The 18,952-nt window shown below is 38.5% G+C and overlaps 1 protein-coding gene across 2 annotated transcripts in view; it reads right to left on the bottom strand.

The window, feature by feature from the left end:
- Window positions 1–18,952, bottom strand: part of LOC132978190 (cadherin-22-like) — a 190,720-nt gene that overhangs the window by 57,629 nt on the left and 114,139 nt on the right. For both annotated transcript variants that reach the window (XM_061043306.1, XM_061043307.1), the window contains 2 exons: window positions 5,448–5,567; window positions 1,072–1,239 (listed from right to left, as the gene is read on the bottom strand). In XM_061043306.1, coding sequence (XP_060899289.1) covers window positions 1,072–1,239; window positions 5,448–5,567 — 288 coding nt within the window. The remainder of the gene's footprint in view (window positions 1–1,071; window positions 1,240–5,447; window positions 5,568–18,952) is intronic.

Raw genomic sequence — 18,952 nt, 5'->3', positions numbered from 1 at the left:
GTCTTTTTAACTTGTTAATTTTGTATTCTAATGGACTCCTTAGTCTGTCAATAAAGATGATGAGTATGATGATAAACCTTTTTTTTCTAATGGCCGGTAGGGGGCAACACCACTGGTTGGATAGAGACTAGATGAGCAAAATTACCTTATTTGACTTGCTTCTAATACTTCTGATTTGATTGATCATCTCAGTAATTCATTTCCTCCAAGTTCTCAAACAAGGTTGTCAAGTCTTTTTGAATACAATATGATGATTATTTATTAAATTCCCATTTAGAGTAAAACCGTTGCTAATGGCACAAACTTTCAATGGTGGCAGCTTGTAATTGACAACATATAACCACCGCGACCTGTTGACCAGAGTAGAGGCATGACAAGGAGTATTCAACACGTTGTTTTAAAATGGATACTTCTGGTTCCAAATATCATTTGGAAATGGCCAGAATGGTTCATAAAGGAAATTTGCAAACCATGGCTGATGTCAAAGAAGCGACCATGTCCACTTGTTTTATTGAATGAGTGAGGAATGGATTCCAATTTTAGTTTAAGTTTTAACTATGGAGTACCTGTTGCAAATGTGTGCACTGAAAAGCATTTAGCCTCCAAACCACTTTACCATCATAAATCCATACCATCACAACGAGGGAACAATCAGCCGTATTGATTGAGTCCCCTCTGGAGCCTGGCTTTAAAAGAATGATCAAACGAGCAGTGGAACACATCAGTTCCCCATATTTGATAGAGTCTTTTGTTATGGGCTGAAGGTTTGATATGCCCATAAATTCAAGTAAGGTGATTTTCTTGCTCTACGAGCCTGCCGTTTAGTATGGTCGCTGATGCTGCCATTGCATTTTGGTGCCAGGTTTGCCAGCTATATTGTGAGTCTTTTATCGTCTTCTAAGTGTTTCTATCTCTTGAACTTTCCTCATTATTATTCACACTGTCCCAATACGCACTTGTGTCTTTTCCCCTCTCAATAATCTCTGACTCTTTCTCATTTCAATCTTCTCCTCTTGAATCCCCTCATTTCTGTTTCTGTCTTAAGTATGATAATGCCCAGCAGACACTCACTCTGTGGGAAGCGCGGCGGGTTGTCATTAACGTCCGTGATCACTATGGTCACCGTGGTGGAGCCGGAGAGACCGCCCAGTTGTCCTGCCATGTCTGTTGCCTTGACGACCAACTCATAACGATCCTGTGTCTCACGGTCCAAATCTGCCACCGCTGTCATGATGATCCCTGATTATAGAGTGATCAAGGAGGGATTGAATGAGAAAGACAGAGGGATGAGGAGAAAGAGAGAGTAGGAAGTTGGAAAGGTTACATTTATAGTAAACACTTTTGCCAAAACCAAGTATGTTTCCTCTTTGGTCTCAGAGTCATCTTCTGCTAAGCACTTTATTATGGAGCGCATTCCATTTCACCTCCTCAGCCTGGCAGGATGGAAGAGATTGTGTCATATTTACTCCTCTGCGCATACACTACTTTATCCCTCAGCTGTATTAAAATGAAAAATATATAGGAGGCAGAATGAATGCATGCCTCAGCCACCCTGAACTGCATCACAGCTCTTCCATGATAGGTGAGTCTGCAATAAAAATGTAAAGAACATAGAGAAAGCGATGTAATGCAGAGGATGTGACAGAGGAACCACAGAGAGTTTCAATGGGTTAATTAAAGCTGGGGTGCACATTCTTTTGGAGGCAGTTATGCTTGTCTTTTAATTTGTAGGCCTTTGAAAACTGGTCGGAGAATGTTAAAAATGCATGTTATATTTTATTTTATTTATTGCACAAAAAAAACATAAACATAATAGATCAATGGAAAAACAGACAGTACATAATGATTAGTTACTTAACAAAATATACATTTTGAAAGAAATGTGCTGGAGGAGCCAAATAAACCCAAAGGGGCTTGTCAAGTGGCCCTCCTAAAGAGAAACATGTAACACAGAGACATACTATTAATGTAGTCCAAGCAAAAACAATAAAGCTAACAAGAACACATACTCAATAAGATAAGCAAAACAAGAAAGAGACAAATTAAAGAAGAGGTTTACAATCCTATTAAGCACCCACCCACAAATAAACTGAGCAAAAAAATAGTCATAACTCCTACAAAACCTAGTTTAGAAAAAGCTTATTTTGCAGATTAGACCATTTTTTTCAAAACCAGTTAAATTCAGCTGATCACATTTTGATTGACATTTGACCAGCTCAGCATGTCAACGGTAAATTTGACAATCAGTGTTGGGCAGACCTAACCATGGTGGAGTAATCTGAGTCAGCATCAGACAACATGCTGCTAATGATGGGTGTATAGCAACGTATTCTCCAAAGAAGAACTTCTTTCAAAACAGATAACTCAGCTTATAAAACCAAATGAAATCAAATATCAGAACTGCTTTTAGAAACATGAATTTCAATCTTAGGTGTTTTTGAATAGCAGTTGAAAATAATTATTTTACAGTTTTAGATAACAATGTGTATAAGACCCTTAATTATAGAAGACAATTGTACACGTGTGTCAATTGCTTGAAAATATATGATTTGATGTTAAAGTGACCTAGCCCTTATTGGATCTGATGATTATCAGACCAAATGAGTTTTTTAACCATAACAAACTTTTGAAGAATAAAAATCTAGTCACCTCTACTGAATCCAAACAAAAACAGCCTGACCTAGGACCGGTAAAAAGTTGCATTAGATGTTATATTTGTATCTTTTATGTCTTATCTCGCTCTATCAAACCAGAACATCCCTCTTGGTTTACACATCTCTCCTTGTTGGTCATACAGCATCAGCAGCATCAGTTGATGGCTGGTTTACTGTGCAGTAGTAATATAATTCCACTACCGCTGGGAGTTTCCACATCAGAATCTGTTGATGCATTTCCTGGGCTTGGTGTGCAGCCTAGCTCCCTAAGGTCTGCATGGTGTTGGGTACACAACTCACTGATTCTAGTCGCATTTAGCCCTGGGCCATGTTCTATGGGTAGCCAAAATACAGTACATGCAGCACTGGAGTTAAGGAGGGAGACAGATGACATGCTCCTCTTTCATCCACCAAAAGCCAGAAGGGATGCATCTAAATCAGGGATGTCAGAAGCAAAACCCCCAATCCCAAACCATGGTTTTGCAACATCATTGCAGCGAATACATGTAGATGAGCCTGCATGGTCGGTATTCATGAATGAAGTCAGTAGAGTCTATGTGGTCCATATCCTAATGCATATCACGTAGCCTTAACATTAACCAATTTAACCGAGTAATAGGGCCTTGTACATCGACTGTGAAATAGTGCCTTGGCATGTTAATGCATTACATTAATATAAAATAAATGACGATGTTCCAATCATTTTTTTTCACTCACATCAATTGCATTTCTGTTTGGATCTAGCTAGGCAATGAAAATCTAATTGTATTTTGCACCTCGAGAAGCAGCTGTCCTGTCACTTGGGCCTTCATGGCTATACGAATGAAAAAGAAGTCATTTTGTTAGGCCAAGGTGTCAGCTTGCCTTTTTACCCCTGTCACAGTGCCATTTCCACCCAGCAGCATATGATCTATACATACTGCTGCTGCACTGATGTTTTCATGCAGTGCAATGCACCCTGGCAGTGCAGGAAGGTCATCACCTAATTGTAAAAGTTTGAGATGCAAGAACACACACAAGGACAAAAGGCATTCAAAAGAACTAAGGCTGGCTCAGTAGTACTCCATGTCACCACAGTGGTTTTTTTTTTCTGGAGGGGGAGGCGTTGTTATCAGCTCTAGAATCTTTTGGGGGGTTACTGATGATCAGTGAGTAAAATAACTTGACATGCATGGTAACTGTAGGTTACAAATATATGTATGCGTCATAAACAGCCTTAATTACATATCAGGTTACTCCTGGAAGGAGGTAGTATGTGTTCTTCTTGTCTTTTCATCATTAAACAATTAAAAGAAGAAAATAATACTTCATGAAGGAACAGAAAATTAGGACTATCTTTATGCTTTTCATTACATCTTTTAAGTTGGTTGAGTAGACACAGCTATTTCACATGTATTTTAGAACTTCATTGCAGGTTTTCACATTTCATTTGATCAAATTTCCACACATATCGTTCATCATCTTGCCACATTTAAAAAGTTTTTTTTATAACGAAACAAAATGAAGGTAATAAAGTAAAGATGGAGAAACAATGACAAAAGAGTGAAAGGCAAACAAATAAACTGAAAAAGATAACAGGGGGGAGGGAGGGGTCCTTCTGTCCCCTTTAATTGAAATTCATTTATTTCAGTTTACTTTTCTACTCCATCTGTTTCCTTGACCCATTTACTCCAGTTCCTTATCAATTTGTCCTCTCCAATCTTTACTTATAAGTGAGTTTTTCCATTTTTTTAAATTTCCATTCATCCATCCATTGTAAGATTTCATTGTCAAATCCCCCCTCTTAGATACTCATAAACACCTTGAGACAGGGAAAATGACAGGGAAAACATGGGCAACACGCTGTTCAGTTCGCTGTCAGGCTGAGTGAGAGTGATATTAATGAGGCAGATTCCACAGCTGTTCCGTCTCCTCTTTACTTTGACCTCCTTGACTTGCACCTATTAGGCTGGCCTGCCTGCCTACAGAAGAAGGGGGAACGAGTGTGGGTGGAATGGGGGTCGTGAGACAGAAGCTGGAATGAAGCATCCAGTCTCCTTGCTAGTCCCACCAAGGCAGAGCAATTTATCATCCCTGCTCCTAGGCTGACCAAATCAAAGTGGTGGAAACCAAAAAGGGAATCATTAAAACTTTAGTGCATTTCCCTGGAGGGGCATTTGAAGGCAACACCAATGGTGAGCCACTCCTGAAAGACTGTAGGTCAGGTCATGTTAATCTGATAAGCCCAGACCGGATGTGGAAAAGGGATTTTTTAAATGATAAAGCAGGAAGATTGTTAAATCTGGGTAAGGGTAAATCTGGATCTGTTGGAAATAAAGTTCGGGGTAGTTGGTAATAATACAAATTGAATAATCCTTGAATACACTTATAGATACACTTTATGTAGCATACATGTATACTCATTTTTTGATGAATTCAAGGTTATCTGTGCTTTTTTTAGAGTTGACATTTGCGTACTTACATGAAATACTGAGAAAGATAAACTCAAGGGTTACACCAAACACTCTTAACGTCCAGGCAATCAGCAACTTATGGTGTTATAAGTTTTTTATTAAAAAGAGGCCAGTACTTTAGATGAAAAGTTTATAAAGTTGCTTGTTTTGAGTAAATTGGATTTCGGGTTTGGCCATAAATTGTGATCGACTTTGGAAGAAATGTCTCTAAGCTTAGGATTGCTCATGTATTGTAGAAAAGATAAGGAGCTCCAGAATAAAAAAAAATAGGAGAAAAAACAACAACAACAACAATAGTAGGTGTAGCAGGAGCAGATGATGTGTTCTGTATCATTCTTACCTGTGTTTCTGTCAACGGTGAAAAACTTTTCTCCATCCAGCACGCTGTACACCACCCTGGCACTGCTGCCGTACGTAGGGTCGTCAGCGTCTGATGCAGTGACCTTCATAACAGACGTTCCTGTTGAAAAGACACAATGTGATGTTTAAAAAGAAGATAAACACATAAACATGGATGGCAGATATGTGGATGTGAGTGCTTATGTGTCTGTGTCTGTGTGTGACTTTATATAACAAACAAACATAGCCTCATGAGTGAAGACACTGCGTTAAACCTGCAGTCTTTGTTATGGCCAGCAGGGTACAAACACACTGGTTGCATAAAAAAAATAACATTGTAAGACCCTAATTTTTAGTTGATTTATAAACTCAAACTTTCTTTAAAAGTATACCTGTATGTTGATTATTGATATTCTCCAGGCTTCCTCAATACAGCATGATGGTCATTTTGTTTATATATGAACATGTTTTAATTAAACCTTTTAGTTAACCAGGAATACTCCCATTGAGATATAAAATCTATTTCACCATGGAGTCCTGTCCAAGACAGCAGCACAACAAGTCCAACACATAACAAACAAAAGATCATATCAAACAATAACTACACACATATTTAGCAGCACAGCATGTGCACACACTGGTCAAATGGTCCTTTATTCTGGTTTTAAAATCTCCCCAAGCTAATACAACAGATCTTTAAGTTTAAGATGACTCTGTAGCTCAAACCGTGATGAAGGAGCAAAAACATTAAAAGCTTTTTTATTAAAGATGAAGAGCGATGGTCCCATTTAGAGTCAAAATGACAGTAACACAGGGAGTGTTGTACGTCACGTGGACAAGTGCCTAACAAAGCCACCTGTCAATCAGGATAAAGACATCCTCACATCCAGAATGCTCATTTCCTTTTCCATGAAATCCAAAGGCACAATGACCAAAATGCGGAACGAGAGGCTTCAGAAAGGGGGTTCACATTCCTTAAAGGGGGTCATCAGAGTGGCTACACTTCTGTATACAGTCAATAAGGACCAATGTGTTTTAGACCATGCATGTTGTCACATCATTATATTCATTCTGTTGAGGATATAATTCCAGGCTTGGGAATGCATGACATCAATAGGGGGCATGTATGTCAGTATGTTCCCACAACTGTGTCGCTGTTCCCTGTACTCGTCTGGGATTATACTTGGGAGATAGAGATTAATCCATTACACCAGGTAGCTATTTCATCTCCATGCACATCATTTTGCAAACCATTTTTTGATGAGTTAAATTACCTTTTTACAACACTAATGCTCAGAGATGTTTTTCCTCTAATCAGGGCAGAAGTTATGCTTGGAGATGAAAGGAAACATGGAGTCATAAAGTCAACATTACGGCTTCAAAGACTTGCTAGAAGCTCAAGATATCTACAACAAACAATTACTCATGATTACCGGCACTTAGGCAGAGAATATAGTCATTTCCACATGAAGGCTTAAAATGTGGATTCGTGGAGCAACAGTGTTTAAGTCATTATTTCCCACTCATAGTAGCATATTTGTCAACAGTGTGCTTTCAAAAGCCTCTGGCATGAAATACGCTGGTGCATCTCCCCATTTAGTCACACATTTTAGTTAAAGCTCAGCCTGCAGCCTATAAAACTTTAAGGTCTTCATTTTTAGAAACAACCGTATACTTGCCTTTTAGCATGTGAGCACATTTATTTTCATTCTATCAATAATTCCACTTACAGGGCAAAGAAAAAAATAAAAACGGGAGACGTTCCAGGGCGCCATAGGTCCTCAAGGACAAGGAGTTCGTCTTTGTCTCCATCCTTCTGGCCAATGCTATCGGTAATTACTGACAGCTGGTGGTGTCCACCAAAGGTCATAGCTGTAGCCTTTCTCAGAGCCCTGTCATGCTACTGTCCAGCCGCATAATGGCCATATGCTAATGATGCTAATTAGCGGGAAGTGTCAGAGCTCTGTTTGTTTCCTGTCATCTAACTGAGCTCCTACGGGGTAAAGAGGGGGGCTGAGGAAAGTGGATTATCATTAAAGTCACCCAGTCATTAAATCAGACAGCTTAGATCACCATCCTGTCGCTGTCACCTACAGCGCTCTTTTGTCCGTCCTGTATGTAGTTATTAGCTGTCTGGCTTGCATGCTAACATATACAACTTGCAAATGATGTACCACTAGAGCGGGTCTAAAAAACTTGTGAAACAAATAATGTCCTTTGGGAAACATGGTAGTTAACTAGCCTAGGTGCCAGGTTATAAATTAGCCATATCAATAGACAGTAAAACTTTATTTCTTTTTTTTTCGATCCCTAGCTATTCTCCAGGACCATCCTTTCATTCAAATATAGTACAGAAAACAAACATGGCAATGGCCAAAATGATGAAAACAATGCCTCAGAAAGGCAGTTAACAAGCCAATGAGTGATGTCACAGCAGTACGTCCATCATTTATTTAGTCCATGGAGAGAAAAACACCAAACTGAACAAACTAATGGATGGATTTGTTCCTTTCACCATTTGGAAAACCAAAGAAATAAGAATTCTGATTGTGTCAACAACACTGTTTGGTTCTCAGTTAAATACGGATAAACTGCAGCTCCCAGGGGATTCATAGCAGTGCTTATGAACTAGAATGGAATGAGCTTTTAATTCATATTCTAAGTCATATCATACAGTCATTACCTCAGCCAAATAATGGTACACAGCACACTGATACTTGGAAGATGGAGATATGCTGCGCCCCAGTTGGGGGATGAGTGAGATATCATTCTTATCACACTGAAAACATAAGGCTATATAGAAGCTAGAGATTTTCATTACTGGCAACAGGCAGGGGTCTGTTAATTCTGCCTCCCTAGTTGGCCCCACTGCTGTGGCTCCAACAAAGCCATTTTCCTCCATGGGATTACTCCCTTATCTTAATTTTCTCCAGGTAACAATCAGTTTGATGCTCAGCTGTTTCTGGGTATCCAGGCTGCCAGCAACGTCAGGTGGTTTGGAAGAACTATATAAATGCAAATGCTTCTTTATTGTGTTTATATTAAAAAGAGAAGTGAAGCAGGGAGTTTGGCACTTGGGCTCTTATTAAAGCTGTAGCTTGCATCAGTGTTTTCAGTGGGAGAAGTCATTACTTACAGTATTTGCTGGCATGGTCGGTGTCTCACTTAAGCAGATTCTGCTGTTGATGGACTTGTGGGGATTCAATCAAAATTATTGACTTTCTCAGATTGGAATGTAATGCATATTGCAGTGATAGAAGAAGTATGTCTAATGGGGAGAAGCTGCAAAAATTCATTAGCTTAAGAGTTGTTTTCTCTCACCAATGAAAACTTTAATCACTAATTGTCCTCAGAAGAGACTGAAGGCACCGTTGTAATAATAATTTTAATTTCCAAAATATGCTGTCTCTTTATTCGCCTCACGGGCAGCATTCTTGTGACTGAGCTTTTTGAGGTTTGGTTATACGATTTAAAAAATATATATTTGTTGTTATCCATGAAACATCACTAATGAAAGTAAATGAAAAAGTCAATTACGCCTTGTGTTATTGTTTCAGTTTTGTTTTGCTTTCACCCAGTAGTCAATTTCAGAACCCATCAGCCATCGTCTGTTGACAATATATCCTCTGGGGGCTATGACCAATTTTCAGGGTTTTCATTCTCGCAGCTGCCTTTTTTTGATACACAAGATGAAGGATAAAGGCTGGAGGATATCCAGGATAGGACTTCCCTTTCTGTACACTTGTTATGTTTAAAGTTCAAGGTAGCAACTATGGCCTCAGTTGGAGTTGGAATTGATAGGCTTCAGATTAGATGCACTTAAATTCAGTTATCTTGTTATTGAAATCAATACAATGCCTAATCCTCTTTAGACAATAGTCAATTTGTTCAGGGATTGTATTATAGCCAGTGTGGTTTGCTTCTCTTGCCCTCAACATGGACTGTTTTCCTGAACACATCAAAAGCCAGCTGAATCCTGATTGGACACAACTTCTTGGACTTCAAAATGAAACCAGAACTGGCACCAAAAATGTTGTCCCTTTGTCTACAGATTCTGCATTCCAACAGATATTTGTTCAAATAGATTACTCAGCAATAAATGTCCTCACATGTCTGCGCTTTAGAGCAGAATGCTGTGATTTAACTACTGCATGTTTTCTCAGGTGCCATTAATGTGACATACGTCTGGCAAGGTCAAAAGTGTAACCATCAAACCAGACCAGACCAGCCAAACACTATTTTTCATCTGAATTATGTAAACCTTTATACATATGCAACCTCCATGAATCTGCCAGAAGTCTGGGCCAACTTGTGACAAAATTGCAAAACAAATAAAAATCGAGTCTCCTCACTATTCATTTTTCCATTGCATCTACTTAAGATAGATATAATGCATGCAGCCTGCGGATATTTACATTGTTCGTCTCATCATCAAAACAACATTAAAAGGAGAAAAGTCTGCATTGTTCTCATTTTCATATGCTAATTTTGAATAATAATAACACAACTGATTTTCAGTATAATAGTGTGATGATGTGACAGCAAATTATAATTTTTTTGCTGTTTTTCTGGCATTCGACTAAGCATTTATGAGAGCTGCGCTGTTGCCTTGCAGTGTCTTGCCTCAGCATGGGGCACGAGACAGGGTTCAAACAGCTCATGGCTGTGCAAGTATAATAAGGGCACGGCGTTGTTATTCATTTAATCCCATAGAAATGTAAAATGCCTCAGACATAATTGAGGTTGAATGGCTTCAAGTTTTATTTACCGCTTCTTTGATAAAGTTTGTATTTCTATATGTCAACTCCGACATGCACTGACCCTCTCCCCCTCATCACATACATGAGCACGGTCAATGCATCATCTCTCCTCTCTTGTTCCCTACGTCTCCTGTTCAAAAATCAATAGTGCAATATCATTCCTTACAGTGTTATATATACAGTGTTTACTATGTCTGATGAAGGGTGAGGGCCCGAAACATTACATGTGGTGATAATTTCCATTCAATTTAATTGGACCAGCTTCTGCTGTCCAGTACTCAAGTTTTCAGACGTGCAATCTGCTTGATATTTTTATGCAGTGCCAGTCAAATCTTTGGACACACCTGATTGAAATGCATGTTATTATCTTGAAGACATTTTGATCGAAAGGCTTATACCTAAATGTTTGACGTGTTTCTTATATAAATGGAAATAGTGAAGTTGATACCTATGTTTGTATGCATTTCTTTCCAAAACAAAAATTATATGAAATTTTTTTATTTTTATATCTACTATTATTCTAAAATGTGGAAAATAAAGAAAAACCCTTCTATTGGTAGGTGTGTAGCTATATTCTAATAATATACAGTAAAATACTGTATTATTTATTCTGTTCATTTTGTATGTCCAAACGTTTGACTGGTAGTGTATGTACATATAAATATATTTTTCTATGCGGCAAGCAATTTTTTAATGGCAATAACAAAACAAAAAAAAAAATATATACATTGTTCTCTTACTTAAATGCAAGCTGTTGCTGACGGATGCCTGTATGTTTGTTCACTTTAAGGTAATGCATTTTCTATTTCCGTTATACAATTGTATAATGACAATAAAGGCTTTCAATTTCTATATCTACTTTGTTACAATAAGATGACTCCTATAAGACATATAAAATCCAACCAGGTGTGTGAGATTAACAGCTAATCATGTGAAATAAATTACCCCCAGTTTCAGTGATTAGAGATGAGAAGGTATTTTCCCACTCATTAGTGTCTTTTGAACTATAACATGTGCTTCTTCTATCACATTTTCATGCTGGGAGGTACATAAAGGAAGCACAGCTACTATGACATAATAACATAGCAATACTGTCTGTGTTGCAAATGATAACAAAGTGGTGTACAATTTTCCTTGAAGGATAAAGTAAATAATATTCAGATGAAAACCAAGCATGGGGCCATCTGTGGTGAAATGGAGTAAGGAGCACGGTTGTTTTGGGGGCGTGGAGGATACGATGAAGGGTGTGTGACGATGGCTATATACTAAGATTTATGCATGAGTTTGCTTTAATGGTATCAACACAGGCTGTCGGAATGGCTTCCCACACCATTTCAGCACTCTGGGTGAGATGGTTCAATTACTGTGAGGAGAGCTGGAGGAGTGTGCCACGTGTGAGACACTAGACTGACAGCTATTTAAGAGGCAGCCTCGTAAAAGAGATTTGTGCCTATCTCAGCTGATGCCGTGCTGGAAGCGAGCGTCAGTGGAGGGGTCTAACGGCTGCAGCACTGAGCCTCTCTCCCGATCCGACCCGCCTTAATCTGCAGGACTGAGTGCTCCCCACCCGCATTATGGATCATTTAGTAAAGCCATAAAAGCTGAGGTGTTTTCACATGAAAAGTTATTTCTTCACTACTTCTACTGTGATTCATTCCTCTCTCATCCACATAAATGCCCCAGGAGAGAGAGTGGTGGGGAGGAAGTGAAGGAGAGGGAGAATGAAGTATAAAGGGGAAGAAAAATCTGCTATGTCATAAAAGCCAATGGCCTGCTTACATTGATCCTCTTCAAGATCCCTACAAGGATTTGGGGATATTTTTCATCTCCCCTGACGGGTTGTAAATCTAATCTTTCTTTGCCTTTGAACTTGTGTCATTTAATGGATGGGATCATTATGTGTTTTGTAGACGATAATGTGGGTCAAGGTGGCACGCTGACTTTAAATCATGACCTCAAATTATTTGTAAGCCGATCACTCAAGACAAAAAAGGTTGTCAGCTTCAGATGTAGAAGAACAAACAATAGGCTCAGAAGCCTTAAAGCCACTGGAAACCTCAACATGAAATTGTCCTCTTTTTATGTATTTGGGTCTTGTGTACTTAGTTCCACAATCCAGTTATAGCTGAAGTCAAACAGCAGATATCTGGTTGCTTACACCAACTGTTGATGTCATCCCTGGGCCAAGTGTTGATGGCTGTGGTTGGGCACTTCCAGCTTCGGTTGTTGACACTCAACAACAGTTGTCTATTTTCAGCTTTGGGAGCTGAGAAAGGGCATTTTGTGATCTACAACAGGAAGCCAGTGTTGAGGGTCTGCAAGGGGAAAGTTTGGTCAAGCAATAACATAACTCTAGATACCCCTCAGGGCAATTATTTAGTATGAGATGGATCCAACCACTTCAATTCTGGGGCTCCCGAGCCGCAATATAACCACTTTAGTTGATATCTCTAAAGTATTTTCCATGCAAAATCTGATCTGTTTTGCAAAGTTTGGCAGCCTTATTTTAATTATTTTGGGCCTGATTTCTCATACAAGGAGCCTCCTTATTCTGAATTGTAACCAGGACCTATCTGTAATGCAGACAAGTTCCTGCAGCTCCCTGTGTAATATTGTTGAACTGAGCTGTTGTTTTGTTTGTTTGCTTTTCTATCTGTGACTTTAATACAGTATGTGTTTTATTCTTTTGGAAATTTGAATCAACACAATGAAAACATTTAGTATGATATTTTCAACTTTACTTAAAGATATCTGAATCTCTGCTAACTTCAAATGTGAATACTGATCCAATGAGCAAATAATTTAAATACACAAAAAATAATGACAAAATGAGATAAATTATTTTCATGTTCAGAGCCTTTTGCTTCCGAATTGGCTTCTGACTCATATGATTCAGACATGGTGTTAAGGTGAGCCAGGAGGTTGTCAATGGAAAAACAATCTGCCAAGCCAACACATCTTTATAAGTGGTCTAAACAGCAAATCTTAGCTATTCTTTTTTTTACTAGGTTTTCCATTCCTAATGAACTTTCTATGCTGCTTTTTTTTGTGTGGATGCTTAGTGAGACTCAAAATCTTAAATGCATTTTCACAATTTTGATCCAAATTTCCAGAGACTTTTACGCCCAATAAGTATATCAAACTGGATTTACAGAAAATAATAAGAGGATTTAATACCGTAGAAACATGGCTGCTATCAACACCACTGATTTTGGATATACCTCACACAATTTCATGAATTTATAAAGTTAAAGAAACTGAAGAAAGTATCCATGCATCTCTGCTTGATTGCGTCTGTGAAATAATGAAAAAGTGAGAGATTCAATCAATTTCACCATTGCGAATCTATTGCACCACTGTTGTCATACCCATCTTCCATGCATCGTCACACACTGAATCATGAACATTCTCTCTGTCTGTTTGTCTGTCTCTCTCCCCTCCCCTGCATACATACTGATTCACACACATGACCACACATACAGATCAGCCCAAATCAATTATGTCAAGCACTGTGCTTGAGCACATAATGGTGGATGTTACTGGTCATATGCATTAAGGTGTCTGGCAGAGAGTATTGATTGTAAGTTGCTCCTGCCTCGGCGCATTGCTCTCTCCTGTGATCCTGCTGTTCCAAATGTCTCATCTTCTGTTAGCGTGACAGGCCCCGGCTGTCCTAATGGTGACTGTAGCAATTTGCAGCCTCCTGGGCAACCTCTCTCGACCACAGCAACAGGGAGGGTGATTATTACTTTAATCCCCTTGTGGAGTTCTCGCATTACATACTAAAGGAAGAGGGAATTTATCTTTGCTGACTATGCTGAGGAGGGATCGAGAAAGCAAGAGGGAGAGAGAGAGAGAGAGAGAGAGAAAGATAGAGAAAAGGAGAGAGGAAAATGTGGGTGGAAACAACTGTAAGGGAAAATCAAAGGAAAGAAGGCATCAATTCTCTTGGACATTTTTCCTGAAAAGGAACCCCCCTAACTGGTTTTGTTATACAACAGATTAGAAAATGTGGCCGTTTAGATACTTGTAGCATATTCGGTTTGCAAGGTACTATATTATAGTCATGCTATCCTTTAAACACATAGACTGAATATAACATGGAAGCAGTCCCAGTGACATCAGCCATTGGTTTTTGAAGCAGAGCACTAACTATGGTGGCTGCCATGTTGCAAATGCTGTCTCAAACTGACTTTTGGTAGCATAGACACAGGTAAAGAGGTGGAGATGAGGCAGGGTTTAAGCCTCAATGGTTAACAGCTACAAAGCTGCTCAGATCAACCACGCCCCTAATTATGCATAACTCTTAGCCTTAATATTGAAAAAAGGTATTTTAATTTGGGTGGAAATGAGACTAGGGCAAGTGGACACTTGAGGAATTGCTGTTTTATTTACATCAACATCTGCTTCTTTTTGTAACACCAGAGGATAAAGCTTCAAATCAACACAGTGTCCATTTAAATAAAAAAAGTCCAAAGAAAGACTGCAACAAAACATTTAGATGGAAATTAGCCTAAAAATGCACAGGATGGTGTGACATTAAGGGAGATAGTATGCCTTGAAGTATAAAATGCAAGACAGCCTCAGACGCTGACATATGAGAGATAAAAAGGGCAGGAAATTGTCAAAAGAAAAAGTTTCTTTGTTTACAAGCCTGTTGTTGTTGGTTACTTTATCCTACCTGACTTTAAAGCGTGTCTTTGATAGAGGATTGGGTGAATGTAAGATCAAGGCTACGATGGTGCTACTTTGAATTGTGTGTCTGTTGTGCTTTCGGATGGCAATTTTACACTGCATCAGCTTTTGTCATTAGTAGATAATAGCTAAGGATAGTGGTCAGCTTAATGTCTGTGATCAGAGTGCTATTTGCCTGCCTGCCGCTCTTTGGACACTGTGCACTGACTTGTCAGTCATTGTTACCTGAGGTTAGAGGCTACAGCACAGATGTCTTGTCGTTCCACATCTCTGCCACTCTGAGGTCCCGAGGTCCTCTCTAATGGAACCACATCAATCACAGGATTAGCTCAGTGGAAACGTCGCCCTGTTGTGATTCCACTATCAAGAGTTTCCCCTCTGCCACTTTTTCCACCCGACTCCCTGTTGTAACCTAAAACTTACAGTGGTAGGAAAAGGATGTGTGCCTCAGTGACTAAAATGGCCAACCCAAGAAAACTGAGGTACTTTGTCAGTCAGCTCACATTAAGACTGAAAAAAAACAGATTGTTGGAGGATTTCTTAGTATGCATGTTGTAACACGGTGTAATATGGGCTTCAAATTGGAAAAGGCCTGTCTGTATTACTTCAATATTGGCGGGTTGTGTGGAGCGTAGACACTAGCTCGGGGTGCCGCTGTGTCACTGCCAATAATGTCTTTTCAATATGTGTGCTAGGAAGTGTGTCTTAAAGCATGGTCCACTCAATACTTAACTGTGGAAGTAACCCTCACAAAAGGAACATGTTGAATTGTCAAGTCGCATCCAAGTTTGACATTACTCTAGTCTCTGAGTTTTTTTGAGTCCTAGCTCAAAGCTAAATGAATGAATGAATTTGTAAACACTTACTCTGACTAAGGCAGAAAAGAAAAGAGATGGAATCCAATTCAAATAATAATGATGACATAAACATTATCCCAACATGTCATACTATGCAAGCCACCTGTCATGGACACATCAACACATTTGAAAAGCTTTGTATATGTAGAGATGTAAATTCATAGCCTAAGTTAAAAAATCCCATCCTTGTTTTTATTCTTGTCAAATGTTTATATTATAGTGCCTCAATGGGGATGTCCATAACATTTCTTAAAAAAAATGTCCACACTGAACCACAAGAAGTGCCTTTCCATCCGTCTCTAAGGAAAGAAAACACATACAACTATCTTTATACAAATATTGAATTACAGCTATGTTGGTACTGCAATCTTGAGAGCACAATCTTGAAGACACATGTCACCTCTCTCAAACACTTGGCCTATGTAGCATTTACTGCAAGATACATTTCAAGCTGGAAATAACTTCAGAAAAAAAGCTGTACTATAAGAGGAAAACAATCTAATGCCCATTTTAGAAATGTAAAGCTACTGCATAATAAAGAGAACATCAGTGAAAGCAATGCAACTGGGAAAACACAGAATGAACTGCAAAACAGACTAACTTCATCTAAATATTATTGAACAGAAGAAGCTGAAAAACCTTCTTAAAAAAAGATTTGAGAATTTTAAACAGCAACAATTCTGAAAAGAGATGACAACTATGGGTTATCATGGTTAAAGAGGGAAACTTGGGTAGTCTCCTCATACAAGTCATTTCAAAGGTTGTTATTCAATTTATATTCAACAAAGCACAACCTAATTTAAGACTGAGTCAGTTGTATTTATCTTGTGCCTCTTAGCAGAGCCAACACATCATATATACCACTCTATTAATTCTCAACTGCACATAATGATAAGCAGACAACACAAAATCAGGACCATGTGGCCACTGAAATAAAAAAAACATATTTTTATTATATAGCTCTAGTTTGTGATATATTATCTCTGTTGATAAAACAGATCCTCATATTGATAGAACCATATTCATGTTACTCTTGAAGCATAACAAAGAGCCAACATTGTAATCCATTTATCTTATCTTTTTTTTTAAAGGGCGTAATAAAGTAACTATAGAGGTTTACCACACACGGAGCACATGTAATCAGCCTTTATGCAGATGAAACCTTGTTCTTTCTGTGGAATCTTTAATTGTTATTGGAAAAAAAAGACATCAACTGATGCCTATCAGCCATAAACTATGCAATTACTTATTCTTACATGTACAAATTCTGCCATAAAATGACACATCATCAAATTTGTAAACGGTAAATGGACTTGAGCTTGTAGCGTTTTTCTAGTCTTTTGACTACTCAAAGTGCTTTGACACTGCAGGTCACACCTACACATTCACACACTGATGGCAGAGGCCGCTATGTAAAGCGTCCATCAGTAGTAAGTAATCCTATTCATACACATTCATACACTGCCACCGATGAAGCAGCATGAGCAACTTGGGGTTAAGTGTCTTGCCCAAGGACACATCGGACATGTTGTTGCAGGAGCTGGGGATCGAACCCCCGACCTTTCGGTTGAGAAGACCGACTCTACCAACTGAGCCACAGCCGCCTATTAAAGGTTAGAATGCAAGTACCCATAGTTACACTGAAGGTATTTTAAATATGGAAGTTCTTCTGTTGGTAACAGCCTCATTCTGATTATGAAATTCACATCCTCTTCTACTCTTTGGAACTGTTTATTGATTGGATCAGTGATGATTCCAGGAAGGTACTGCAGAGGCCGAGAACCCTTCAGTGAAGAAAAAAAAACATGAGGAAATTTAAATAAATGGATGGGAATGTTTTGTTTTGTACAGCTTAAAGAAATTAGATATATCTTGTTATAAAATGTGTTTTTAGGTGGCGGTAGCAAATCATTCTCTAAACTTTAAGCAGAACCATGCTAATTGTTTTCCCTTGATTCAAATCTTTATGCTAAACTAGCTTGAAAGCTGCTGACCCTCCCTCTACTGAGTGTGGGGATCCATCTTTTATGCAGGATAATGAATGCAAGTCCTCCAAAATGTCTGTTTTCTTAAACGTACATAACACATATGGCTATGATTGTGCATACACGCTCTTGTACCTACCTATAAGTAGTCTCTTATTGTAAAAAGTTTATAGCAGTCTTTTTAATAGTTGTCTAAAAAAAGTGAGGTTATCCACATCTTTATATGTTAAAGCACTAAGTATCTTTAAGTGGTCTGGGATAATGTTATTGGGACTTTTCGAATGACACAGGGCTTTTTGCCAAAGATGAATTTGAGGTCGTTTATAATGGAGGGTTGGGTGTTTTAAATGCAAAGACCTGTACCTCTCCAACATTACCTCGCAAATGGACATGAGGCAACATTAGCTTTTAACATCGCAGGTGATTTACATTAATTACAGGTCCATTTTATACTCAGAAAATACACAGGATGATGAGCCATACGAAGAGAAAGATGACCTGTTGGACTGTAAGTGAGCATCCATTAATTAAAAAGAACTATAATACAGTTTTTGATTAAAAAATACAACACGTCTTTTTCTTTTTAGAGCCTGAAAAATCACTTGAATTTGCAATCAATTTAAAAACTAATACACGGTTACTGAAACAGCAATGTTCTCAAGTCTAATATCAATGTTTTCTTTACACAGAAGGTATGAACACTTATCCATACCCAGCATATACATTCAATTTGTATGGTGCAGCTTACAGAGAGTGTGTTTGAGACAAAGGTATGAACCATTTACACATTTAATTTACACAGTACTGGCCATTTGTGACTTTACAATACATTATCTATAAATCTTTAATAAAGGGTGCCATGTTCTTTTATAATCCCGCCTAAATGAGCTTCCATATGTTTTAGAAAGCATTTTGGGCTAAAAGAGGTAAGATGGGGGCGCCCATAGTCCAGTGGTTGTACCCCATGTACAGAGGCTTTGGTCTTCCAGGCAGGCGGCTCAGGTTCAAATCCAACCTATGGCTTCTTTCCTACATGTCATTCCCAACTATCTCTCTCCCTGGTTCTGACTCTATCTGTCCTACCTCTAAAAGTAAAGGCATAAATAGTCCAAAATAACAGAGGTGAGAAATAAGTGTTTATTGACTTCAGTGATAAAAGATAACTGTTCAAACAACTGATCATTTTGCATCAGTAGAAATGTGAGAGAA

This window comes from Labrus mixtus, chromosome 7, assembly GCF_963584025.1.
Source record: "Labrus mixtus chromosome 7, fLabMix1.1, whole genome shotgun sequence".
NCBI classification, from domain to species: domain Eukaryota; kingdom Metazoa; phylum Chordata; class Actinopteri; order Labriformes; family Labridae; genus Labrus; species Labrus mixtus.
This window is presented reverse-complemented; position numbering and strand designations above follow the sequence as displayed.